Source organism: Lipophrys pholis, assembly GCF_963383615.2.
Source record: "Lipophrys pholis genome assembly, chromosome: 1".
Taxonomy (NCBI): domain Eukaryota; kingdom Metazoa; phylum Chordata; class Actinopteri; order Blenniiformes; family Blenniidae; genus Lipophrys; species Lipophrys pholis.
In genome coordinates, this window is record NC_137635.1 from 52,838,226 (window position 1) to 52,857,845 (window position 19,620).

At 42.0% G+C, this 19,620-nt stretch overlaps 1 protein-coding gene across 1 annotated transcript; it reads right to left on the reverse strand.

The window, feature by feature from the left end:
- Window positions 1-354: 354 nt before the first annotated feature.
- LOC308115133 (anion exchange protein 2-like) lies at window positions 355-17,702 on the reverse strand (the record flags this gene model as incomplete). Its single annotated transcript, XM_080472490.1, has 20 exons — window positions 355-592; window positions 1,681-1,854; window positions 2,024-2,193; window positions 2,283-2,536; window positions 3,854-4,020; window positions 4,098-4,187; window positions 4,366-4,575; window positions 4,681-4,875; window positions 5,283-5,431; window positions 5,543-5,746; window positions 6,236-6,452; window positions 6,538-6,722; window positions 7,072-7,168; window positions 7,275-7,422; window positions 7,520-7,655; window positions 9,190-9,370; window positions 11,153-11,289; window positions 15,444-15,556; window positions 16,283-16,478; window positions 17,462-17,702. 20 exons carry the CDS (start codon window positions 17,700-17,702, stop codon window positions 515-517), a joined length of 3,342 nt encoding a protein of 1,113 aa, XP_080328616.1. The 3' UTR covers window positions 355-514.
- Between the last annotated feature and the right edge of the window lie 1,918 nt (window positions 17,703-19,620).

Genomic DNA, 19,620 nt, shown 5'->3' on the forward strand with positions numbered 1-19,620 from the left:
TTGATGGAAAAGTTCAGAGTCTATCCATAATATAACAAAGCGCCACCATCATAGCTTACTCTTGCACACCAGTAAATAAGTTGAAGGAAGAAAAAGTGTCAAATTTCCATAATGGGTTGTGCTGAACAATGAAGCTCAGCTTGTCATGAGGGAATGTGGTTTTTGACCAGAGCAGACTAATCTGTATTGCTCATCTTTTCCACCATCACTGTCTGCCGTATCAGCTATTTTGTGGTTCGAGTGACGATGGAGTGATTGAGGCTGACATTTAAATAACAATCTCTAGGACAATGTGTCATGATAAAATCAGATTATTATTCTGCAAATGAAAAAAATAAACACAGAGAACCTTTTAAATGATCATTTCATCTTTTACTGCTAGGAGTCAGAAACACAAAGTACCAGCAATTAGTGTAAATGATAACATGGACAGGCCCTCCACCCACAACAGAGCAATTAATCAACGTCACAGATCTCCACCAGCTTGACCAATCAGCGAGTTGCTTCCAGCTTCTCAGGCTTCTGCCGTTGGGTGTGCTCGACCTGCCGCTCCTTCTCCTCCAGGTGGGTGGTCCCCATCATCGCCATCCAGCTGCAGGAACACGAAACAGAAGTGTTTTAACAAGACACTGTGATGAGTTTAAAACCACTATTTGTTTTCTTAATGTACACATCTTTACATATTTTCTGAGGTGAACCTCATGTAAATACAACTAAGGCAAAACGAAATAACCACAAATGTAAAATGTGTGTCAATCGGAGTGCATATAGATATATATCTACCTAATTATTTACTTTTCAAAACAGGATAGTTGTCAACTCTACCTTGTCTAGATTTTAAAATATATTTGGTTGATGTTTTGTAAGATTTGCTGGTGAAGTAGCTTCAGTTATTGTCAGAGGGAGATAAATATTTTCTGCCACAATATGAAATATTAAGCAGAAAGGGACGGGTCCAGTAAAGAGGAGGCAGACCTTTAAAACAACCAGGCTCCATCATATCTGAAAGAGCTGTTTGTCTCATATCACCCCAGAAGAACACTTGGTTCTCAGAGTGCTGACCTACTGGAGGTTCCTAGATTTTCTAAAAGTAGAATGGGAGGCAGACAGTCTCTACTTTTATGACTTCAGGACTTTTATATTTAATGAAGCTTACAGTTAGGGCTGGTTCAGGACACACTGGACCATTTTCTAGTTAAGCTGCTGTAGGTTTAGGTTGTGGGAAACTTTATTGCACTGATGATGTCTGATTTTGTCACTCTCCATGCATTCATACATATGTCAGTGTCACATGACACTAACATTCTGTCCCACTCTGCTAGTCTGGGCTTTCTTCTCTCTCTGTACCTTCCTGCATGATCTCTGACTGTGGAGCTTCAAGTTTTGTATTTTTAGAGGTTTCATCTAATGGAGTTTTGTTTTCTTCACTGGGGCCTGTGCTTGGTCATGTAGGAATGCTGGGTTTTTCCCTGTAAACGTACCTTGAAATGACAGGGTTGTAATTTGCACTGTATACACAAAATTGAATTGGAGTTGAACAGGAAACTCACACAGAAAAATATAACTGAACAACTCCAAAGAAGAAGAGAGACATGGTGAAAACAGGAAAATTCCTCTTCATGTCTTAATCTGCGACTGAGCGATAGAGTGTGATGTGTCCACTGTGAAGGTGAAACTCACACTTTGCAGCTCTCGGCGAGTGAACAGACGCGGCAGCAGCAGCATCCTCACCGGGATGGTCAGGAGCAGTACGAAGGGGAAGGCCAGCGCTGCCGCGGTCGCCATGACAGTCCACAGCACAGCCAGACAGGTGAGCTGAATGATGGTGAACATGTGCATCGTCCGTGTGCGCACCTGTGAGACAATGGTGTAGTGACATTTAAGTGAGACTCAATTCCTCATGAGATTATTTGCAGGTAGTTGTCCCCTTCCTCTCTTTATCTGAAGTTAAGCTGCTAAACACATTTCATCGCACATTATACTGTGTATAATTGTTTGTGACAAATTAAGGACCAGGACTAACCTTGCGGACATAATTCTGGTCCGGGTGATACTTAGGGGGCATCAGCAAAAGAATGAGTCTCTCTGTGAGCTGGATTCCATTCAGGGACATCACACCCATGTAGAGGAAGATTCCAAAGAGAACAGCAAGAGGGATCTGACGAAGAACATCTCCAATCACAATGGAAAAACCTGAAAGAGCAGATACCAGTTTTAACCTGTTACAGCAGACTAATCAGCCATAGCACAGGTATGAATGGAGATGTTTGTCGTTATCATACCCACTAAAACAGCCACCAGGAAACCAGTAACCCTCTGTTCCTTGACTTCTTGGATACGAGGCTTGTCTCCTGGGGCGACGGCTTTGCTCATGACAGTCAGGGCGTTGGTGTGCGTGACTGAGCGGACTGTGGCGGCAGACAACCAGGGCAAGCCAAACAGCGCCGAGATTCCTCCGACCACCACGATAATTAGGAGGTCCACGTGAAAACCCGTTCCTTTTACCAGCATCCTCTCTTTCTTACTGACGATCAGCCTGGCAAACAGTTAAAAAAAAAAAAGATAAACAAGAAGAGACAACTCAAAATAGTAAATGATAAAGAACTGATTTTTGAGACGAAAGGCCTGGTCTACTGACAGTTTGCTCCTATAAAAATGGGCCCAAATTAACTACTGCTCGAGCATGATGTACTGATAGGGCGCCAACGAGCACATTTGTTTTCCTTAACAACACGCAATGGGATTTCAAACACTCTCAGAACTGTGTTGTTTATGATTGGGTCTCTTTTCAACACATTTGAAAAAGAGGTGAGTATCAACCCAGCAGACATGCTGCTCATTGGCAGAATTTGTTGTTGAACAAATCTCTGCTGCTTTGGCCTTTTCCACAGTTTTAACTTTACAACATATCATCTGCCATATTGTGCTTTTCTTTCTGTATTTCCTTCTTTCTTTTCTGTTATTTATTTCACGGTTCTGATATGTTTGATAATAGCACATTTCATTTTTTACGTGTCAGAAGCCAGTCAATCAATCAATTGTGCATACCAGTCCTCATTTGACTACTCCTGTTTGCACATGATGTCACTCACAGTGTTATTCTGCTCCTGGAGGTACTGAGGCCTGAACTGAAGCTCAGGGGCCACAGAGCTGCTTTAGTCGCTGCTTTGAAGTTACGGAAGGAGCTACCACTACACATCAGACAATTCCCTTCACTGGTTAATTTTAAAAGATCATCTCAAGACCCAATTTTATTCATTGGCTTTTAGTCCAACTCTGCTCCTCTTTGGGCATTGTCCTGTCGTTTTATTATATTATTATTGTTTTCTTTTTTTACTGATTCCACTCCATGTTTTTGAGATTTTTATGTCTATTTATGTATGAAATATGATATGACGATATGAAATAAAGCTGAGTTGAGTTGAGATCGCCTGCAAAATATACACAAACTGAAAGAACACTATTTGCAGGGGGATGCAATTTAGAAAGCTTGACACAGGATCGTAGTAAATCAGCCAGGACAGGACCAAGTCAAGCTCAAGTCAAAGATATTGTTAATTAAAAAAAGTCAAAACAATGAGTTACTACCAAGAGCCTAGGAGTCAACGACTCAACATGAGGTTGATGGTTGTCAAGGCCAAGGATCTAGACCGGACGCTGAAGTAATACCATCCAGTGGAAATTCAAATCCAAATCCGGTTAGAAGATACGGCAAAAAAAACCTTCATTGAAAGTTTAATTATTTCCCAAATGGAGATCAACAAGGTTAAAACTCCTTAGGTCCAAGCCAAGTACTAAGACACATTTAAAAGACCAATTATTCTCAATTCTGTAAAAAATCAAAGTGTGGTACGCTGTGATCTGCGACTCCATGAAGATCAGGATGAAGACGAGGATTCCTGGCAAGATGCTGGCACCCATCATCCAAACTGGAAACTGTCCATCTGACCCCATAGGAGAGATCAGCCACCCTCTTTTTTCCGGACTGGACACTGAGAATCCACTGGGCACACTCAGTTTCTGTGAGTCAACAGGTCACGAGTTATCTAACACTGCAGAGTCTCCTGTACTGCTTTTAAACTGGGCTCCACCCTTACTTGGGTGTAGGTATCCTCCACACTGTAATCGACCAGCACCATGATCAGGATAGCGATGGGCACCCCAAAGTCACCGATGATCCTACGGAGCTGAAAATGAAACACAAGAACAATGATGTGGAGATATGAAGGGATGTTGTTGTTTCCTTCAGCTGTCATCTAAATGTTTTTGTCTTTACATACATTTGTACCTGAATGTCGCCGTATTTGTATACAACTGTTTTAAAAAGCCCTGAATTTTTATCATTGTGTAAAAATATGCACTGACCGTTCCTGGGAAGAAGGAGCTGTTCTTGAACTTGCGAAGGTAGAATGCAATGAAATACGTTCCTGACATGAGGACGAATGAAAGCAGAGCAGTATTTGGTTCTCCAACAACCTTTCCAGGGCTTCCAGAAGTCTCACTGGAGTTGCTTGTAGATGGAAGGACTGTGCTGTTTCCATGAAGACAGTTGCGTAGTGGATGCTCTTGAAAAATCTGGAAAACATCAACAAAGAACCCAAAGCTCAAGATATTGGTCCAGTTTTCCAATGGTTTGTTTTATTTACGGTCAGACCAATGAAAAACTTGCTCTCAACACACCTTGAATAGTTTGACGAAGGTCTCATAGATGAAAATGAGGGAGATGAGGAAGGAGAAAATCTCCTGAGTGAAGCGGGAGACAAAGCGGACGAGGATACTTCCCTCGAAGGCCACGGTCAGGACAACAATGAGCACCAGCCAGAACCCGATCCACACCCGGCCAGTCAGATACTCGACCCCGTTGACTTTACAAAACTACCCAGAAACACAGAGCAGGCAGCTTTTGTGAGGCGATACTTTACCCTGGAGCAGCACTGATTCTACGACGTGTGAGAGGAACGTTCAAAAGAAAGATTGGATGAATGCATCACCTGCTTTCTCAAAAAGCTTATCCAGCAGAACACTTTGCTATCGGGCTTAAGCTGTCAGAAAGTGTTTTTGGTACTTCAAATATAATATACACATTGACAGGAAATATCTGTAAAGTAAGTTACAAAAATCACAAACCCCTCTTGATAATGTCTTTGTTCCCTCAGCCATCAAGTTGCCGAATCTTTGGAGGTTTCTTGCTCCTGCATAGTGATGTACTTCGAATAATTTGATTGTGTCTCTGTCCGCGCAGCAAACACTCATGTCGGTAACTTTCACTCAGGGTAGCTTACCGTGTAGAAGGCTTCTTCAAACACCAGCAACGGTCCAGAAAAGCCGATCACGAGCAGCGGCTGAGCCCCCAGCAGACTGAAAACAATACCCTGCATTGCTGTGGCAACAATCAGCTCCGACACGCCAATCAGACCTTCTGTTTTCTCACCTGCATCATGATATTACAGATCATGGGTAAGGACAGCTTCCTTCAAAAGCTAAACGTCAGAACCATCCAGCAACCCTTTGAAGTCACTCAGTTCTCTGGGTTCAGACTCACCCAGCAGTCCCCCAAATGTTATCGCAGGAGAGAGTGCAGCGAAGTAGATGAAGATGATGGCAGCCATGCACTGTGGATTCAGAGCATCTCGGATGTCACTGACATACTGAGGATAACGCCGAGTCACGTCTTTGATCAATCCTCCAAACAGACGACCTGTACGCCGCAAAGTCTCGTCACTGGATTTGGTGGGAATGAATGAATCTAGAAGAGACAAGTGACAATTCCATCAAACTATTTAGTAACCAAAAGCATATATAGATATGGAAAAAGAAATGGAAATGCCCAAAATGAAGCAAAATCCAACAAGATAGTTTAACAGTTGATGGGAAATAAGGTAAAGGTAAAAGTTTGTTTTGTTTTGAAGACCGAAAACTTTGTAGTACTGCTTGGGTGAAAAGTTTTTGCCTTTTTGCCTTTTTTTTCTGCTAACAAGGCGTGGAGAGACGCTCATTATCATTTAAAGGTACAGACACAAAAACAGCCTGTTCTCAGTAGAACTCACGAGAGGGACTTTTAGACTGAATGAAATTCAGGACCAAGGCTGGATTTGAGGGAAATATACTTTGAATACAATGTTGTTGGACCCCTGACACAGATGTGAAATTGTTGAAAAACTGTATAAAATGGGACCTTTAAGGCTGAATCAGGCAAGAAGTAATTTAATAAAGGAGGACCTATACAGTGACTGACCTTCTTCTAGCTGAATGCTGGTCTGTTTCTCCGGAGGCTTGATGCTTTTTTCTTCCCTCTTTCTGAGCATTTCCTGTTGGAAGCGGGCCACAGAGTGGAGCAGCTCATCATCACTGACTTCAGCAGGTGGAAGCACTATGCTACAGTCCAGGAAATGATTGATGGCCGTCAACAGATCCTGGGGGTTATCCGCCTGATACGCCCCATCGTGGAAGTGCTGAAAGAGACACCAGAGGCATTGGATGATGGAATCTCAAGATCTAGTTGCAGCGCATAGGACGATTGAGTCTAAAGGGTGTCACCTTATTGGACATTAGTGTTGAAATGGACCGTCCAATCTCATGGTAGTCAATATTGGCGGTGAGTGGGCCCAAAAGGAGGAAGAGGAACTTGACAGGAACAGGAACCTCCAACACAGACTCCAACAAGACTGCTTCATGTAACCGAACGAAGGCCATGGAAGGCTGGTCCAGGAAATCCACACTGCCTGCAGGGGGACAGAAAATTCCAATGAACCTGTCGCTCAAACCTTAGATCATGAGGGGCTTAGATTTTTCAGAACCACCTTCTCAATAGCAACTGTTTGCATGGAACATGAGCTTGAACCCTGACTGGCCGATAAGCAGTGAGAGCTGCCATGAGGGGAACAGATGCAATCAATCAAAATCTCTGTCTCACCTGCTGGTGTCATGGAAACGAACTAGACAAAACATGATAGAAGCAGGTTCCCACAATATGACCCCAGAGAAATGTTAGCAATCATGAAAATGGGATTCAGCATATCTGAACCCACAGAGCACTGATCTGGACCCGGTCTTCAGTGGTGTGCTGCGTACCGACAAGGACCACGGTTGCCTCGGCTCCTTCCGGAATCTTCTCCATCAGCTTCACTTCATGTTTGGATCTGGAGGGAAAAAGGGCTGGAGCCTCACCCTGCACACACCACAAATACAAATACAGTCGACATATGGAGATTCAGTCAAACAGATCACATGTATGCGGTCACATCTCCAGGAAAGGTTTCTGGTTTTCTTTTCACCCTGTTCATCTCTTCATCAGCCTCCGTGTGATTGGGAGGGTGGATGAAGGGCTCCGATTGGCCGTTGTGCATTTTTGTGGATGTGGCCATGTTGGTAGCGGAGATGTTCTTGCTGAAAGAGCTGTGGTCCTTCCCATCGCTGGGGTGACTGTGGAGAGAGGAAGCATCTTGCCTGAGTTCTCCTCCAGATGGACGATGGACTAAAGGCACCATGGGCTGGTGTCTGGACTGACGGTCATATGAACCTGTGTCGCAGCTGCAAAGCTCCCAGGACGTTGGCTCGGTCTTCAGCTTTGATCTGATCCGAGATCACCATCTGCTCCACCACTTGTTGAGCGATGCCCTGCAGAGTCCTCTGCTTCAGATCCAGGAGGACTGCCCCTGGAAAACAGGACGACACAGCATCGTCACGCTACATCCTCATTGGCAAGATACTCTAAAGCAGCTGCAGAATTGTCTCCCTCCGAGAACCACACCGTTGGAGAGTCAAGTTTTTCTAGTCTTACATCTTTAAATTTGTAGATAGGGATGCACTGACAACACTTCTTTTAAGGAGGAGTACAAACATGAGTACTAACTGATACAGAGAACCGATACGAGTACTTATTAAAGGCCATAAAGCCAGATTCGGTTGCTGGTGTTGTACGAACTATCTTTCTTCTCCTCTTGATATTTTGACAGAACATAATTTACAGTCTGTCTTACTTCTGTCGTCACCCAAATTACACAATCTCCAAACCGTTGACATCGCTCGTGCTCTTTTGCGTACCTGCAGACAACATTGTTGACGTATGCCATCACCTAATACTCACTTGTATGAGGGATCTTTTGACCAATACGAGTTTGTACAGTATCCGACCCAATACCCAATACTGGTATCGGTGCGTCATCATTTGTAGATGTCTGACTTGTGGAAAGTGTAAAAAACTTTGGATTAATCAAAATTAATATCCGCATTTATTGTAATCACTGCAGTTTTAATACTGAAAACTTGAAAGAGGATAAAGCAAGTGCTCCATGCTATACTAACTGATCATACTTTCTTAAACCCCTTTTCTGCATTGACCAATCCTATTTCTACATTATAGCGCTCCAGGGAGCTGATGGGGGTCAAGGGTCTTGCACAGGCATCTTGTTACTGCAAATATTCCCAAAAGAGTCTTCTTAAGAGGTAAATTTGATTGCTTTAATGGCCTTTTGGTGGGAAAACACGAAAGTGAGATTCTTTTCTCTGGAGAGTGTCCTCCCTTTCTCCAATAATTGGCCACTATCTTAGTGCCTGGCACCGCACTGATAACAATGTTTCGTAATCTCAGGAAGTTCCCAGGAAAACATCTTTGAAACTTGAACTCAAATGAACTCTCACATGAACCTCGTAAAACCAGACCATAAGACTCCGTTGTATCTGATCATCTTCTTTAAGCGAAAGTCTTCACACACCGTTGTCTGATTTCAGTACACTGCAAATTATTTGGCATCGCCAGGATTTAAAATCTTATTTTTATACATGGTAGTTAATTTGGCTTGTTTTAAAAGTTCTTTACTTATTTTTAGAACGGGCTGGTCTGTGATTGGCTGAGAGTGGAGAAGAGGGGCGGGCCATGTGAGCATGCGGAGACTGTGTGTGTGTGTGTGTGTGTGTGTGTGTGTGTGTGTGTGTGTGTGTGTGTGTGTGTGTGTGTGTGTTTAATAATAAAGCGACTTTACAGAAAATAAACTCGTTCTGCTGGACGCTACAATAGTAACGCACAGTGACTTGGATAAGTACCTTTAATCTGAGTACTAGTTTGGAAATAGTAACGCATTAACGTTACTAATTAACGTGTTACCAGCATCACTGCATATTCCACCATTATTACATGATGCGTAACTTTCGATGTGTGGCGTGAATAACTTCACTCCTCCTCCTCCTCACCGTGGGTGATGACTTTTCGGAGCTCAAGCAGGGAGCGAAAGCTCAGCGAGGCGACGTGCGGCCTCCCCCAGCGATCCGTCTCCTCCTCCACGTCCTCCTCGAACTTGATCCACCGAGCCGTCTCCCTCCACTGCGGCTCCTGGTTCCTGTCGATCACCAGCTCGTTCAGCTCCACGAACACCTGCCACGCCAACACACACCTGCATCACTTCTGAGGACGATGCTCCGACTTCTGGAAATTCACAAACTCATCTGCACCACGTGGCGGGCTGGTGTCCCCGGGGTTACCTCAATATATATATGAGTATGCTCTTTGGGTTTTTCACCTGGGAAATACAGTGAAGGATTCTCAAACTTTTGACAGTGTGTACCACTTTCAGACTGTGACCAGATTGAAAGTCAGTGGAGGTTTAATCGTCTTTGTTATTTCACAACAGAAACGTGTTTACTCCTGGTTTGAAGATAAATTGGTAATTGTCACACACCACAGCTACAACGTCCAAACCAGCAGCATAATAATAATAAGATGCAACAGTTCTTCATCTCTCATAAAGAATATCCATTAAGAAAAGCCATTCATTATTTCAAAATTTAACTTCCATGTTTTATATAATTGTAATATTTTCATTAAATAGCATATTTTCAACTTGATTTCCAAAAATATTTTGTAATTACTGTCTTTTATGGGGACTTTGCTTTCATTTACGCAACAGTTTGAAAATCAGTGGATTGGAAATATGAATTAAAGTTTGACTATAACGCCGGGTCTGTTGGTCGGACTTCTTTCAAACTGCTGTCCCAAACATTGAAATAAAGGTTTTAAATGAGGATGAGCTCCGGAATTGCAAATGAAAGACCAGAAGAAAAAAAAAAGCAATTTAAATAAAAGATAAAAAACCCAGATCACATCTTTGTTTATTATAAACATTCATGCTAAATATTTCCGTATATTTTACTGTACCTGTTGAATAAATCTGACAAATTTGAATTATCCAGATGAGGAAAGCTCCATAACATTACAAATTTTCTCATAAATTCTATTTAAGTCACTGTGATTGAACCAAATCAGTTCAAGATGAACTTTTTTTTTTAAATCAATATTGAACTTGTAAAAAAATTCCTTGTAAGATGAAAGTATATTTTAACCTGAAACAATCCCACTCTACCTTATTCTGTCGTTTCTTCAGGTCCAAACCAACCATCCTGGACTCAAACACACTGAGCTGGGAGAGCGGTGGACTGCGCAGTGGACGAGACCTCCCCTCTTAGATTTTGACCTGACTGCCTCTCCCTGCTTGAGTCTCTCTCATTATCACGGTCCAGAGTGGTACCTGTTCACAATGGCACCTGGATTAACTCCCTCAAACTCCCGGCTCGTCTTTCGTCTCTCCTGTCAGGCTCAGTTTGGACGCTCCAATTGTTTTGTTGTTGTCGAGACTGACATTGGGCAGATTAGTGATCCTGTTCACACTCAACGTCCACAACCTTTCTGCATTTTTTTTTTTTTTGGTTCAATAAATAGCTTTGTAATGTTTTTCACATTCTAAGTTTCTATTTGTAAACACCTGTTAGAATACATAGGACGTAAAAAAAAAAAAAAGTAAATATATCCCTTTGTATTTGCACAAAACTGAAATCTAGGGGTGAGTTTACCATATTTTACAGATTTATAGGCGTTTTCATCGACTGTGCCTTTAGTAGTTTAACCTTTCTGCTCGGAGAGGACCATCTTCATCTTCATCTAAATCGAGATGTGGGAACGGTGGCAGCTTATGAGGCCAATCTGCACCCGGAAGGTTCTGGGACATTGTGGACAGGACCGTGTGGGTCCAATGGACAGTGGACCCACACAAGATAGGACTGTCCCTTTAAGTTTCAGTAGAACACACACTTCTAAAACCAAAGGTTGGCGTGTTAATATGTTATCTATGTGTTGATGAGACTGGACAGAGGCGATGAGGACCTCGTGGGGTGTGCGGTCCGGCTGCAGGTGCTGGTTTGTCTCGCAGCTCTTTTCTTTGCTGACGTGGACGACCGGGCCTCTGGAGCTCCGCCTCACCAGGTGCCGTCGAACTCCAGGGACATCATCGAATCGGTGACCTGCGAGGGCGAGACGTTGAGTTTGGGGTCAAGGGTCACAGCACAACAACAGTCCCCGACCAACAGGCCACATGCAGCCACTGTCTCGCTTGATATTTGATTGGTAGGTAGAATGAGGGTTATTCTAAGCACATTTATCAATTGCAATAGCTCTTGATTGTTTAATAAAATGTATTTAAAGGTGAAAATACCAAATGCATGTATGTTGATAAACTACAAAGACTATAAAACCAATTATTTTTTATCCAGTAAGCAGCAATAATCCTCATTCGTCCTTATGGTAGGATTTCTCAGTCATATTTTGGCCCTTTTGTATTATATATATGTATATATATGAAGTGAAGACTTGAGGCTGGACAGCTGCTTCAGAAGCATATTTTGTTTTTAAAAAGGAAAAATAATCAAGAATCATCAGTTGTGGAGGAACCCCTCCCAGTTTTATTTGGTGTGTTTTCTTCCCCTCGGAGTCGACGTTTCATCTGTCTGATTCGTTATGAAGCCGAAACTTCAGTCGCAGTGTCGACTTTACACACTGATTACAGATATGACATTCCAGATAGTGGAGAGGACCGAGCCCAGCAAAAGGTGAGCCTGTTAACACAGATTTGATTTAAAAGGTTTATTTTGGGACATGTGGGAACCACAACGAAACAAAGAAATAAAATAAAAACACATATCCGAGAAGGAGTCCGACTTTGCTTGGACTAATTGGTAAACAAATTATGCTCTATTAGTTTCCCCCTTGACCCATTTTACAGTTGTTTTGCTTCATTATTACACAGAGATATTGTGATGTATGACTATAAAACTGTCCTGGAAACTATCGATTAATATCGATTTTGTCAGAGGATTGTTGTACCGGATAGCTTTTCTTAAGTTACAGTTTAATTGGATTGATTTTGATTTTTGTTTGGGATCGTGACTCGTTTTCCATTAAGACATTAAGTGTTTTCCAGATTTGCAAAAAAACAAACTGTAAAGATTCAATGTGTGTGTGTGTGTGTGTGTGTGTGTGTGTGTGTGTGTGTGTGTGTGTGTGTGTGTGTGTGTGTGTGTGTGTGTGTGAGTGTGTGTGTGTGTGTGTGTGTGGTCTTGTGGGAACTTTCTGCAGTCTAACAATGTTCCACGCTCAACTTAACATCAGCATTATCTCATTACCTGAGAGACACACACACACACACACACACACACACACACACACACACACACACACACACACACACACACACACACACACACACACACACACACACACACACAGGTGCAAATCCTTTGCAGAAATCAGGGTTTCGTGTTTCGACACAAATGTGATTTGCTGTGAAATTAGATTTCTTCACGACATTTATTTTCTTTTTTCAGTGAAAGAATTAAGTGAAAGTCACATTCCAGCAGAGAGCCGGCGGAACCACACCTCTCCACACATTAGTAACGGTGAACAAATCTTCGCTGAAAGCGTCGTACTACTTTACAATGAGTATATAATATCAGTACAAATGGTTAATTTTGGGGGATTTTGTTGATTTTATCTGTTTAAATGAATCGTTTAAAGCAAAGCAAATGAAGTCTTATGATAAAAAAATAAATAAGTGGACACGCATGAAACACATATTATTTAAGAACTGAACATAATGTAAATATAACACTGGTGTGTTGTGTTAAGTGTAAATTAGTACAGGATTGTAATAAGTGGAAAATGTCAAACTATTTTTAAAGGAATTTTCAATGGAAATGAGACATTTTAACATCTTATCGAACAGAGAGCAGCAGTACATATTTCAAAAATCGGGACAATACTATATTCACCTTCTATAAACTGTCTGAAAACTTCTGGGAAATGAGGAAACCAGAGCATTTGAGTTTTGCTCGATAAAACAAAATTCTTTTTATGACGCACTGAATGTTTCTCCCCATGAGTACAGATCAGTTCAGCACCCAGACTCTTCTACTACGAAGAACACTGTGCCAGGTACCTCTCTATATTCGATATCTTCCTCTCTACTTCCATGAAATGGTGAAATATGATAATTTCCCTAAACTGTATAGTTTTGTTCTGCTTCAGAACGTTTCACTGAAATGAAATCAAACCTTTCGGCTCCCAGACGTCACGCAGGACACTCATTAATCACCTCACACTCTTCACTCTGACTATATCTTAAACAAGTGATGATGGAAGTAATAGTTTCTCCTACATTTAATGAGAATAAGTTGAAATCACACGTTTAAACTGTTTTAGCACTTCGTCGACAAGAGCTCGTGACGTGCACATCAATACAGTCGAAATATCTATATTTACATTGCAGTTACTATCTACAGACACTGTCACACTTTATTTATGTCCGACGTATTGGTGTGAAAGCTCAGGTATGTTCATGCTGCAGATAAATATGAGCGGAAACGACAGAGTACTCACTGAGAAAAGCCTTCGGTCCGTCAAACAAACAGTTTTTAAATAAGACATCTGATCAAAAACCGGAGCCGAGTCTGACCCCCTGCCACCACACACACACACACACACACACACACACACACACACACACACACACACACACACACACACACACACACACACACACACACACACAGGAACAACAGACAGAGGGCCGTGGGCAGGCTGCCGTGGGCCGACTGCATTGTGTTGGGGTCAGCAGCGTCACATCACATGATCAAGATCAACAAGTTACAGAAAACTCTTTCATGTTGGCAATAAATCCTGCCAGGAGACAAAGTGGCACGCAGGTTGCCAATGCATGATGGGAGAGGATTGTTACGTTCGTAAGGCAGCTCAGCTAAAATAACCGATTCTTACTCCTTGGCTTCTAACCCCGCCTGAGACTCTACTCTATCATTTTATTGTTTTTTTATTTTTATTGTATTTCATAGTTTTTCTTTAAATTGTTTTTACTGATTTCACATCATGTTTTCAGGCTTATATGTCTGTCTATGTACAGCTCTTTGGGGCAGCTGTGGTTGTTTTTAAAAGTGCTGAAGAAGCAAAGTTGAGTTAGAGCAGCAAATAAATTTGGGATGCACTGATACTGATACCAGTACCGAGTCCCATACTGCTTGAAGTACTCCTCCATGTAAAAGATCCCCAATACAACCCAGCGAGTAATACGTGATGTCACCGTCTGAGATTTATTTTCTTTAAACAATTACAGAAGTAAGACAGTCTGTAAATTATGTTCTGCCAAACTATGAAGAGACATTTAGACCAGCAGAGTTAGCCTGATGTCTCTCATTGGTTTCCTCAGTGGATCCAGGAGGATTTTACGCCGAGCTACATGCTACATGCTACATGCTACATGCTACATGCTAAAGTGATTTAGGGCTCACACACCAGCGATGCTTCATGCTAAACATGATTAAAGTGACTGATCAGAGTCGATGCAGAGGCTGTGCAGAGGTGGTTTGCGGCCCCGCATAGCCTTTGCGTAGCGTTAGCGTAAGAAGTCTAAATTAGGCTTTATGACAAATAAGTACTCGTATCGGTACTTGCTATTGGTAAACAGCTAAAGGTTAGTACTCATGCTCGTACTCGCCCAGTAACAGTGCATCCATAGTATAAATGTAAGTATGATAAATTTAATAGATCATTATGGGATTGGTTCATCACCCCGCGACCCTGAACTGGATAAGCAGGATAGAAGATGGATGGATGGATGTGACTGGGTCATTCATTGGTTGGTTCATTCACTAAACAGTCAAGCCATTGGGCCTGTCAGTCAGAAAACCATATCAACAAAGTGGTAAAGTCACAGATTCTATAAAAACCATCTGTTTTACTACAGAGCTGTTGTGTTTATAATTTATACAATAAATGTTTCTTTAAGTATAATTTCCAAAAACAAAAGTTTCCATGTCAAACATCTCAAAGTTCAGAGCCCAAAAACATTTATTTATAAAACACTTAAAACAAAAACAAAGAAGAAACTAAAAGTGTAAACTGAGTGATATGAAGAGTATTATATAGTGTATAGTATATATAGTGTCAGTGTATTAAAGTGCTTTAGTGAGATCGCTGTGCAAACTAAATGTCACACACTTGTTCTGTGTGAATGTGAATGTCGCGCTGACCAGTAATCCTACGATGTGTCTGCAGTGACAGTCAACCTGCACATGACGTGATGTTTAAAGGGAGTTTTTTTCATACTGACTCTTGATGTCGTCCAGGTAAACGGAGACCAGCGCGGCCGCCTCCTCGGGGTCGTCAGTAGCAACGCCCGTCACTTTGCTCCCGGGTGAGACGCCGTTGTGATCGGGTGGTTCTCTGTAAAGCCACGGTCACGGAGGGGAAGTGAATCCGTGTTCGGGCGTTCGGCCAGCGCTCATGTTTACAACCCACTGAGCAAAACACGTCTAAAAGATGTCATCTTCATACATCCAGAAGACGTCCTCAGAGGGGCCAGAATGAACGTTTTTTTAGACGTTCTTCTTGGACGTTGTATTTACGTCTTGTCTGGACATCAGTGAAATACATTTAAATCAGGGGTGTCCAAACTCGGTCCTGGAGGGCCGGTCTTCAGCATGTCTGAATCTAACGATGATGTCATCACTAAGGTTGTGAAAAAGCCCAATAACGAGCTCTTTATTGCAATCAGGCGTGGTGCAACTGGGAGGAGCTAAACCCTGCAGGACGCCGGCCCTCAAGGACCGAGCCTGGACACCCCTGATTTAAATAAAACATTTACTCATGAACATAGTTGTATTAACAAAATCAAAGGTTATCAAGGTGACAAGTTCAATGTCTTGCCACCAAAACAATAAATGGTCATAACTCAGACATTGTGCATTAAACTTCAAATGCTGTCTCCTCTTGCCTGTCATGATCGACTTCCCTCATTATTTCAAGAACAAATCAATAATTACACAGGCAGTTGTACTTAACAGACGGCCTGTGACCTGCTTGTCTCTTTTAACTGATTCTGGCTGTCTTACATGTCCATCATTTTTATGTGTCAAATACACGTCCAGATTACAGCCAAGTTGTGCTTACCTGTTGTCTCCAGCAGAATGATTGTAAGCCTCCTCCTCGCCCTCATCCTCCGCCTGGTCTTCCACGATGGTGGCAGCGGCTCCAGGGACGGAGCCTCGCCTGTCCTCCGTCCTGCCTCCATGGCTCCTTCTCCTCCGGCTGTCGGAGGGCGGTATCGAGAGAGGATGGTGGACGTTGAAAGAAGCGTGGCGGTGATCTTTACCAAACACACAAACAAACAAAAAAAGAAATGTGAAAACAATCTTTATAAAAAGTGAACTAACTTCACCAGCAGGTCTTCCCATCAAGCTCTAATTTGACAGTCTTTCTTTTTCAATACAATTTATCACCGCCGTTGCCTCAAAGCAAAACAGGTAAAAAAAAATTTGTGGATTCTCGATACTAGTTTATTTATTTAATTTTATTTGTTTAGTTTCTTTTTCAGGGACCATGCACAAAAACATTAATCTTGAAGAAAAAACGCTTCGTAACAGATTTTAGCCGAAGCCAGTTTCCGTCTGCAATCCCAGGGCAGGAACACACCATGATAATACATATTCACAAATATACAGTAAAAATGTATAACATTAGCAGTGACCATTACAATGTAAACACCTGCTTTCATAAAAATTCCTACTGATATTAAAAACGTTATGGAACATTATACAGAAGATTTAACGAGCAGGAAAACCTTATAATACAGATTATAAATATAACCTTAAGATCTGAGATAACTTCTGGAAGTTGAACAAACTTTAGCCTGGAGATTATTTTTAAAGTAATTTTAAAACAAAACTCTGATTCCATGGCCAGTATATGTTTCTATATGTGGTTCCTGCTATGTTTAAGCATGTAGGCATTTTGTTTTGATGTAGAAAAACAGTCTCAAATTATTGACTAAAGTTCTATTGATTGAGCTGTGATGGAAAAAAAAACGGTACAACTTTTGAGGTGTTTCCAAAAAAACTGTCCCAAAGTCTCAGACAACCCTGAACCAAAAACGAATGAGGAATTCAGAAGAAAATTAAATGGGAAAAAAGATGAAAGAAACATTCTGGAAATTCCTAAAAAACTAATCAACTTCTTAATGGAGTCATCTAGACTCTATGAACTTCCTGCAGCAAGGCCTTAACGATGACAGCCGAGCCAGTGGAGCCATTCCTGACGTCTTCTGAAAGGAGATCAACCGTGAGGTCTCACCTTCGATGTCCTGCTCGTCATTGACGTGGGGTTGCTCCGGCGGGCCGCGGCCGGAATGGTGGAGAATCTGCTGGAAACCCTGAACTTCAAAGGCCTCGTTCAAGTCCTCCTCTTCTTCATCGCTGTGGCAGCGTGGAGAAGCCGGATCCGGGGACAGAGACTGCAGATCGGAAACGTTTCTTACCGAGTCAGTAACTGTTGTATCCACAAACACAAGTACCTCAACTGAAAGTGTCCACATGTTGAACTCCCACGTGACCTCTGAGTCTGTTGTTTTCGATCGTACGACAACTCGTCCACGGATGAGATTTCAGAATTGTTTTGAGAAAATAAATCCTGTACTATTTACTTTTACATATTGTTATTTCAAATTGATATCTTATATATTTTTTATATATCTAGTATATGTCCATACATATATATTCAGTATAGTATCATATGGCTTTGTTTCTCTGGAGAATTTCTCAAATTTAGCTTCTCACGCCTCCGCCCGTCAGATCTAACCCAAACCCTAAAGACTGCTTCATAATGAAATATATATTTCATGTTTTTGTGTCAAATATACTTAATAATCATTCCAGATGTGTGAAATATACTTTGAAATCCCTCCACTCAATTAATGCTGAAAGAAATTTGTTGCGGACGAAATGTATGGAACCATATGGACGAGATGTCCAGGGTTGCAGGTTGCATTTTCATGTGACTGTGAAGTCCAGAATCTGAGGCTCAGTGTCCCCAAAGTAGGACGACGAAAACCTCAGCTCATGTTGGTGGACGTCCTCTGATTGTATTAGGGGAGCGGAAATGTTTTCCGCGGCAAGGTGACATGTTCTACGCCAATGATCAGCAGGAACGCTCTCAAGATTTACACTTCTTTACAACAACATGTGAATTAACCTGGAATCTTTTGCCACTTTGGTTTCATTGACCTGTACAGGAGTCGATGTGAACGGTTCTCAGACATTCGGATGACATGACAAAGAGAAGCTGTTTCGACAATCAGAGCTTTGATGCTCGTACGACCAGTGGTATCGTTTCATGTAAACACTGTAAACAGCAGTGTTGCCGGTGGGACCTCAGATAGAGAATACTCTAGAGTAAAGGCCACTGAAAGTGCTGGAATCCTGTCTTAAATCTCATATCAATCTTGTAAGATGACAAAGAACGCTACCAAGGTTGGTAGATTTTTGCCTTTAATGTGAAAATCTCAGGCTTGTTGTCCTTTATCACCAAACTAGGGCTTTGATTTACATTTCTGACAGACATGCAAATGAAGCGCCGCATCGTCAGCATATTGCCGGTCAAAGACGGCTTCTCTTCCTGTCTCAGACTCTGCCTTCAGGTAACACATCACAGGAAGTATGTGGGTCAAACAACGGTGCCAGAACAGAAGACAAAAACTTCAAGGATGACTAAGTTAAGGAGTCAACAAGAAACTTTTTGCATCTGACTTTCAGAATTCCAGATTCTGATTCTTGTCAATGCTATAAATCAAATTGTGCTCACAGCAGGTTGACTGAGCCAGCGACCAGGATCCAGGGAGTTTTGGTGGTTGCTCATAGCTCTTGCGGAGGTCAAAGGTCAGAGGTCCGTGGTGGAACAGTTTTGACGTTCAGCAGGAGCTCAGGCAGCGGAACCTGCAGAGGAGAAACACGCGAGGTCAAAGGTCGCTGAGGAAAACCGCTTCAGATCCGACCACCAGGCTTTTCTCCACTGAAATCAGAGATCATTAAAACTGTTTAACACTAAGACAACAGGACTGAAATATGTGACAGGATTGTGAGAAAAGACACATCCTTGCTGTTATTTATTTAGAGACTTTGCAATTATTTTACCCAAATCCATTGAACTATTTTACAGGATCTGCGTGTTTTCAGATTTTCCCGTAAACAAAGGATTTATAATTCAGGTCTTGACAGAAGGAGTGAGACTGGGTTCTGGCCAGTTTGAACGTGCTCGAAAATTTTGAATTTTGTGGCAAAATTGGCCAAAATCTGCCCTATTTTTCAACACAGCTGACTTCCTGTTGAGTTTCTGGTATGTGTAACCCAGACTTTTTTGTGTGTCTTGGTGTGTTATACATGTGTACCGAATTTTGTAGCTGTAGGTGAAACATGATGCGGGGGCTTGATTTCCAAATTTTTACAGGTGCTGCTGTT